This window comes from Elaeis guineensis, chromosome 4 (assembly GCF_000442705.2).
Source record: "Elaeis guineensis isolate ETL-2024a chromosome 4, EG11, whole genome shotgun sequence".
In the NCBI taxonomy this organism is placed as follows: Eukaryota; Viridiplantae; Streptophyta; class Magnoliopsida; order Arecales; family Arecaceae; genus Elaeis; species Elaeis guineensis.
The window spans coordinates 8,371,916-8,380,844 of NC_025996.2; the positions used below are offsets into that span (position 1 = coordinate 8,371,916).

General features: G+C 40.2%; 1 protein-coding gene across 1 annotated transcript; it reads right to left on the reverse strand.

Annotated features, from left to right (window-relative positions):
• Window positions 1-4,330: 4,330 nt before the first annotated feature.
• Window positions 4,331-5,183, reverse strand: LOC140857242 (uncharacterized). Its single transcript, XM_073256006.1, has 2 exons — window positions 5,056-5,183; window positions 4,331-4,877 (listed from the first exon to the last, which is right to left on the reverse strand). The coding sequence occupies exons 1-2, from the start codon at window positions 5,181-5,183 to the stop codon at window positions 4,331-4,333; spliced, it is 675 nt and encodes a 224-aa protein (XP_073112107.1).
• Window positions 5,184-8,929: the final 3,746 nt, after the last annotated feature.

Below are 8,929 nucleotides of genomic sequence, written 5' to 3' on the forward strand. Positions count from 1 at the left end.
GAGAGGCAAGGCCGGCGGTCAGTAGTGATCGCCGGCATCGGAAAACCAAAGGGAAGAAGAGACCAAACAGGGGTCTCTTCTCTGACAAAAATCAGCGACACCCGTCGTCGGCAATCGTGCACAGAGGCACGGGGAGAAGGAGAAAGAAGAGAGGAAGAGGAGGAAAGCTTACCTCAGCCTCTGGTGATCCCGCCGGCGAGAAATCGCGGTGAGCACGATCAAGAGCCGCGGCTTCAATCGGAGGAATTAGGGAGGAAAAGAGGGGAAAAAGATCGGTGGGGGGTCTCTTAGGAAGGGGGAGGTCTCTTTATAGAGAGTTCTCGGACTCCTGATCGTCCTAGGACTCCTGATCATGGTGGTTTAATCGGAGAAGAAGACTTCCGGTAGGAGTCTTCTTCTCGATTCCCCTGTTTTTTTTTTTTTTTTTTTTTTCGTTTGGGCTTTGGCTGATTCTGAGATTTTTATTCGGGCCGGGCCATCACAATCCCTGTCCATCTTAACAAGCATGTGGTTAATTAATGTTGGTTTTGAACGGTGTCCTCAAGCTCGATCTTATGGCATTATCTCTGTTGTTATGCTGTTGATTGGGATTGTGATGTATAGAGGCCTTCTATCCAATACTTTGACTCCGGTTGATAGTTTTGTGTCATTTACTTGGTCTATTCTCGTTATTGAGGTTAAAGCACCTTACCATATATTGTTATTCAACTCATGGCACTGTCATGGAATTACTATCTAACTGGTCTTTGTCCTTGTCCTTCTACTATAGATGAGGATATGGTACGAACAAAAATTTTAGTTCTAAAATTTACTATGTGTTTGCACTCAAATATACAAAAAAAAATACTAAATATTTTTGAGATATTCTTGAGTGAACAAAAAAAATATTAAAAAAAATAAAAAACTTTATATTTCTATTCCATTGCATTCAGTACACCTCAACACATGCATAATAGTATGCATACTCTATATAAAAAAAATAATAGAAGCTAACATGGCATCATGCTAACAAAAAAAATATATTAGGACCGGTATAGATTGCTATGTAATTCCTAATTTAATCATCCTTATAAGATCATACTAACAAAAAAAAATAATATAAGAATGATTCAAGATCATGCTAATGAAGAAAAATATTACGTCATCACGTGATCAAGCATGGTATGAACCAACAATAACAAAATGTTGTAAAGTGCTATTCAAAATATAAAATCATGGAAAAGAGCTTAGAGGGTAGAGATGAGATCACTGGTTTTACCATCCTTCGTTGCAGGCACAAACTCTGGTGCAGTGAGGATTACCTTCCATGATCTTGTCTCTCTCCTTTTTGAAGTGGGAAGGCTTGGATCGACACTGGAACTCACGTGCTTATCTTTCTCACTTCACCTGAGAGCAGGCTTTTTTCTCAAATAAAACTTGAGAGTATCTTATCAAAAATAAAATAAAATAAAATTTGAGAGTAAGCTAGCTCGCTAGTCTCAGAGTACGATCCTAGCTTGCATTTAAAAAAAAAAAAAAAAGTGTGGTATATTCCACAAAAAAAAAAAAAAAAAAAAGAAAACAAGTGCGGTACTACATAAGAGATAAGACGAGGCCATCTGCAGGATGACTGCATGTGGGTTGATGGAAAAGACTCAAATAGTGAGGCACACGGATTTGGAGAGGATGAGATCGATGTCTATAATTTGTGAGGGCTTGAATGATTGCCTTGCTGCACCTGGACAAAACTTCGTAGATCCATGCATGCACAGCTTAGCAAATCTTCGCTAGGACAGATTTATCTTCTGCTTCCAGTACCTCAAGATGCAAAGAAAATTATTGGGATATACCAGCTGATCTCTGTATATCGACTCATCATCGGATCGATACGATCGACGTCCGACTTTACTGATCGGACCGACGGATGATACCGACGGACAACTCTGATGATGGCTGCCAACAATGACTGCCAATAATATCCGATCGGAGATATATCGATCGAACAGATCAATACTGTTTCCGACCGATCAGACGGCCGAACTCGTATCACCGACTCATTGTCGGGGATGACAGCCGACGTCCGACTTCTACAAGGCACCAGATCAACCGATGGTGTTCTCGGATCATCACCTGACATCCCGGTAGCCGAATACCGACATATAGTCGGCTAGCCTGCCCAAATGCCGTACAACCGCTATGGACAGTTGTCCTGTCAAGGACATGCGGTATGGCCGTCCTGGGGCATTGTCCTATCAAGGACGTGGATTAATCCCAGTGACTTGACAACTCACGGCGATTTGACAGCCCCCAGTGATTTGACAACTCCCCAGTTATCTGTACCATTAATGGCGGAACCACACCGCATTTTACTATAAAATGAGGTAAGGCAAAAGCTTTGGTAAGTTTTGAGCAAGCTTCCTCAAGCTCTCTGAAGTACCTCTAAACTCTTGAGCTCTCTCTCTCTCTTCCACTGAATCTCTGATTTTTCACTGTTGCCTAGTCTCCTCTCTAATTTGACCGTCGAAAGATCTCCGTAGGAGGCATCTTCGGTCAGTGAGGACTCTTCTTGCAGGTGCATGATGCCGGCGATCGGACGATGGAGAGATTGACCGCAACAGAAATATTAGACAATCTCAGGGATATGGGTGGGGTAGAAGTATTGCATCAAAAATTTGAAAGGTTTTTATGGGACATATATAATGCATTCATGCCTAGTGAATCTCTGGCTGATTTAGAGGATCCTTTTGGATGCAGGTGGTTCTCTGACTCCATTTTGATTATGAACTCATAAACATACATAGGTCATTGTGGGCTTGGGCTAGGCTTAGTTTGGGCTTATTTCGATCTCAGATAGAAAAAGTTAAGGTCGAGGCTTGGTCTGTCTAGACCCTAGGCCAATTCTAGCCCAAACAAAGAATCTTCGAGCTATATACTGAGAGGGCATTTGATTCACAATCGAAATCAAAATCGGAATGAAAATCGAAATGGCTTGAAATCATAATCGGAATGGCCAAATCTCCTGAAATATTTGGTTCATGACCGGAATCGAAATTAGAATGAAAATTTAAATCCATAGAAGAGAGTAGAGATGGAATTCTGAGAACGTTTGGTTGGGAGGAGTGGGGGTTAGAATCGGAATCAGAATGGATAATTCTCATTTTTGATTGGGAGGAGTTTCATTCCGATTTTGATTTCAAGATGGAATGGAAATGGCTCAATCTATATAGAACTCAATCCCCACTCTCCTCTATGGATTCAAATTTTCATTCCAATTTCGATTTTGATTTTGATTCCGATTTCGATTCCAGTTATAAATCAAACACTTCGGAGGATTTGACCATTCCAATTCTGATTCCAAACTATTTCGATTTTCATTCTTATTCTCATTCCGATTGCGAACCAAACATCCCCTCTATGTAGATTAGACCATTTTCATTCTATCCCACAATCAGAATCGTAATCGAAATGAGATTTCTTCCAACCAAATGATTAGAATGAGAATCATCTATTTTCATTCTGATTTCAGATTTTCATCCTCTCTAATTAAGCACCTCTGAGATCTATTATGGAAAGAAAATACTGAAATAGTACCTAAATCAAAAAATTGAGTTATAAAGCTGATGCATAATTTTTCTATTGCTCCGTACTAATTCTAATTTGGTATTGCAACCAGCAAAAATGGGAAAAAAAGGTGATAATTACACATTACGTAAGTCTCATACTACTGCAGCAAGGTTATGCGATACGGCATGACATCAATGTACGGAAAATATTTGCAAGTCAGACCTTTTTGCATCAATACTTAAATCTTCCGAGGTAAAAAGATTATGACCTGGTCCTTTTGTTAATAAAGTTAATGCTCCTAGACCTGTTTTACTTATAGTCTAGGGATTAAAAATGAAGAAGCCAGTAAATTACTGATCAAGGATGAAATGTTATATCAGCAGGGGCTACATGCAAAAAAAGGAGTCAATCCAAGAGTGGCCCCTACTTGTATTTAAAAATATTATGGTTTTTTAAAAAAAATGTGGGCAAGACGTAATCAAACTCATTACAATAATAAAAAGATACAGGATAAATAAAGGATACAATAGAGGACTGAGGAAGGAGTAAAAAAAAGGAACTGAACAGAATTAAAAACGTATTGAGACGTTGGTCGTAGGTCTACACCATTTAACTTTCAATGTTGATGAACCTATATCGACTAGAATATTATTGACCACTTAGCCTTCTAATATTTTTTTTTGATACAAACGGACGATCATATCAATCTGATGTGAGAACAGTTCAAATGATCAAGATATAAAATATCTCGCATGACTAATGGACAGATATTCTCTAACCTTCAAATCTAATTTTTCGAATGCTCCGCCACAAAAGCAGCAATCCAATCTGCTGTACTATTCATTTTTCGATAAATGTGCCTGATAGATGACGCAGCGAATTGACGAAAGAAAGTCCAAATATCACAGATCAACGGATGAGTCTCCTGTTGCTCCAAACCATCTTGGATCCAAACAATGATGGTAGCAGAGTCGCCCTTGATGAAGATTCTCTCCGCACAAAGCTCCCACACAACAAAGGTGATGCCAAACCAAGCAGCATGAAGCTCTGTTCTCGAAACTGAGGACTCATAGAGATGGAACCCTCCAGCTGCTAGCAGCTGAGCGTCAGGACAACGGATGACAAAATCAGCTCCACTTCTGCTCCCCCTAACACTATCATCAAAGTTTACCTTGACACACCTAGAGGGAGGGGGCTCCTGGGAGATAAATAAGGTCCATTGGGGTGCTGCAGGAGCAGCATGAGAGTCCCAATGGTCGAGGGTATCAAGAGGACCAGTGACTGCATCAAACCGAAGGTACTTCGTAGTGAGACAACAAGCTCTCTCTAGCACCCTATGCATAGAAACCACCTCACCATCGAAGACAAGATAGTTCCTAAAAAATTAGATCTGATAAGTTGTATAAATCATCTGATTGCCATAGGAGTGTTCTCTCTCAATCACACTCTGACGGATCGTGCTCAGGAAGGACTCCATCCATGGGCCACTATTCGACTCCCAGGGGTAGATACCAGCCTGTCTCCAAATCAATCTCGTTTGCGAACAGCATAGAACGACATGCTTGATCGACTCCTCTTCGAGCCCGCACATCAGATTGGAGATCGGAATATCCATGCCCCTCCCTCTGAGAAGAGTGCATGTCAGTAGTCGATCCCAAACAAGCTTCCAAAAGAAGAGCCTCACTCTAGAATGGACAGTCACTTTTCAAATTCAAATCACCTCAATCCTCTTAACTACCGTTGGTTTGCACATCAAGTCAAATCATACAAGGGGATCTTCAAGCAGCAAGACCGATCCCAACCCTCACGTCCCCATAGGAATGAACCGGGATCGGAGTGGCAAAAATCCGATTAGTAAGCAAACCTCCAAACAGGCAGTTGACCTCCTGGACTTGCCAACTCCTATCATCTCAGTCATCAGGTTGCAATTCGCCCCTGAGCAGCCACCTCACTGCTAACAAAGGTCGACCAACAAAAAAGGGGCAGTCTCGAGATCTAAGCATCAAGAGTCACATTAATCGAGCGACCATTCCCAATCAACCAGCTGACCTCTTCCACCACATAGGCCCCCAAGCATAGATCTCCTTCTAAACAAAAGAACAATCACGAGCTGCCTAGATCGGGAACCCCTAGCTCCAGTCTCTGTATCGGGCTCTCATCACCTTACTCTAAAGGCAATTCGGCTAAATAAGAAATCTAACAGCATGTCTGGCAATCAAGATCTCCCTTCTAACCATAAGGGACTGGATCTCTAGACCACTATCCCTCACAGGCTGGCGACCACCTCCCAGGCCATAAGATGAATCCCATGATGGTTGTGACTAGAGCCCCAGAGAAAGTTCCGAAACCATTGCTCCAGCACTCTGAAGCAAGAAATCGACACAATTGTGTTTACTAGGAGATATACCAAGAGAGAGCTTAATACCAACCTCACAAAGATCGTCCTGCCTATCAAAGAGAGGGTAGTGGCTTGCCTTCCCTCAAGGTGCTCTTGGATTCGCTGCTCTATGGATTTGAATTCGACTCTCTGGAGATGCCTCCCCATGATCAAAATACTTAAATAGGTCAACATCTCGGTCAACTCCTGGATCCCAAGCCTCATCCAAACCTCCTGCTTCACCTAGATCCTCGTCTGGGGGCTGAAGATGATCGAGGATTTCTGAGGGTTCACCATCTGGCCAGATGATCGATAATATGTCTCGATAATGGAGGAACACTCCGCATTTTGAGCTGAAGCCCAGCCGATAAGAAGGCAATCATCTGTAAAAAGAAGGTGCGAGAGCGGCTAGATATTAGGGGCAGGTCAGTAGGGCTCCAGCGTCAATCCCCAAATAGCTACCCTCAATGTCCAGGATAAAGCATCCGCACACAAAATGAATAAGTAGGGGGGATAGAGGGCAACCTTGGCAAAGTCCAACAGAAGAGTGAAAGAACTTCGTTGGGGTGCCATTGATCAGGACGACAAAGCTTGGAGACTCTACGCAATCCATGATCTAACCTATCCATCATTTTGAAAAGCCTAGCTCCTGAAGAGTCTACCGGAGAAAAGGCCAGCTCATCTAGTTGTATGCCCTCCATATCCAGTTTGATCGCCATAAGGCTACGGTGATCGAGAGCATGCTAGAGGTCATGCATGAACTCCTGTACCAACAAAATATTATCGGTGATGGACCGTCCACCAACAAAGATACCCTGCTCCGGACTGATCAGACGAGGCATGATCAGCTTCAGATGGCTGATCAAGATTCTAGCACATACCTTGTAAAGAGTGGTACAGAGACTGATTGGTCTAAAGTGGCTCGGAAGCGATGCATCAGACCACTTTGGGATGAGAGTAATCAGAGTCTTCTTTCACTCCGTCGAAATGCTCCTGTACTCAAAAATCAGCTGAATCATTTCTATCACCTCCTCATGAACAATCGGCCAGTACATGCAAAAGAAAAATAGAGAAAAATCATTGGGACCGAAGACTTTATCTTCTCTGAGGGATCAGAGGGCTCCACTCACCTCTTCGATCGATATTGGATGAATCAGGACAAAATTCTCTTGTTTGGAGATGTAAATCATCGGCCGAGTCCTCCTAAAGGTGCCGTCTTCTCCCAAAGGTGCCGTCCAGTGATCTCTGAAAAATTGAAGGAGATGTTCATGAATCCCCTTACAATTATTTACGATTTTATTATCACTATTTTGTAATTGTCTGATGCAGTTGATAGATTTTCGAATCATAATAGATTAATAAAATAATTTATTTTTTTTTTTGTTATCCTGTTAAACCTATCAAATTTTAGATTTTTATTTTCCAAAAATTTTTTGCTGTCTCAACCAGGAGCAAGTCCTTTAGGCAGCAAAATATACTTTGATTTTACACGAGCCCATGCCATTAATTGGACTCTTTCTCAACCCATGATTTCTCTCGTTCTTCGAATCGAATGGGTCCACACGGCCGACCACCAGGGTACGGTTGGCCCCATCGTAAGGCCAGCCAGTCTGAAGTAGGCCACTGGCCGAGGGGCGTTTAACGGTGGAGCGGACCCAACAAAATATTAATACGAGATGGGACTTGGAAAGCGACCAGACGGCATCCAAATTTTTTCCGGTACTACGGATACAGTAACATGACCTCGGAGAAATAGTGGATCGGATGGTGTACCACATCTAACGAGCCCCTCCAGGGTACCTGACATTTAAATTACCTAACCAAACTTGATTTAGAGCTCGACCCACAGGTAATCGGAACGGGACCTAGCTCAATAATCTCCAGCTCAAATATGGATTGGTTTCTCGCTTTCGTACGAGGCCATACAGTTTTGTTCTTTACAAAACATCTCATGTGAGAAGGCTTGATTGACTCCCCACGTACAAAACATCTCATGTGAGAAGGCTTGATTGACTCCCCACGTACAGACGTAAAATATTATTCATTTTGATTTTTTGATGTTATCACAGTGCGGCTCGATTTTATTTTTTAAAAAATATTTTATATAAAAAAAATTAATATATATTTTTTTGACTCAGATGTTTGATTAAAGATGTCTTTCCCATCTATATCTTAATATTTTTTTGTTAAATTTATTTATATGTAGGGGTAAGCAAAAATTGAACCCGAACCAGTCAAATCAATAAAATCGAATTAAACTACAAGTTTGGTTTTGTTTAAAATTTTATTCGATTTGGTTCGATTAATTTTTGATATATAAAAAATAAGTTTGAATTGATTCAAATTTATTGGTAAATAAAATTGTTCTTAAATCGAACCGGATCGATTTTAATAAAACGGCATCATTTTAATTAGGATGTTGTTTATATTGAAGTATTAATATATTAAAAAATAATTCTAGATTTATTATATTATTTATTAATTTAATTTTGTGTTAATTAATCTTAAACTCTAAGTGACTTACTTACTGAATTATTTATTTTTTTGTAATGTGTTAGAGATCTTTATCTTAATCCTTAATAATAATGTTTGTTTAAAAATTTTATTTTGTTTAGTGGCAATATCTTATGTCTATTTAAATCATTTTACTTGATAAATTCTCTTGCTGGTATTCTTATGTGAAAAAAAAATAAATTTTTATGAATCACCAAAATAATAATAATAATAATATAAATCGATAAAATAAATCAAACCATACCGTTTAAACTATATTGGTTTGGTTTGGTTTTAATTTTCTGTTAGTCCGATTTGATTTTTATAAATGCCAAACTGTTTAGGACTGAGTCGGTTTTGATTTGAGCATGAAACTGATCCAAACCGAATCATGCTTGCCCCTATTTATACTAGACTATGCAGGCTTATTTGATATAAATATTGATCAAGATAAAAAGAAATTTGGATTGATTCAAATTGAATTAAATTGAGGGGGTAGGTATGTTATGATTGTAT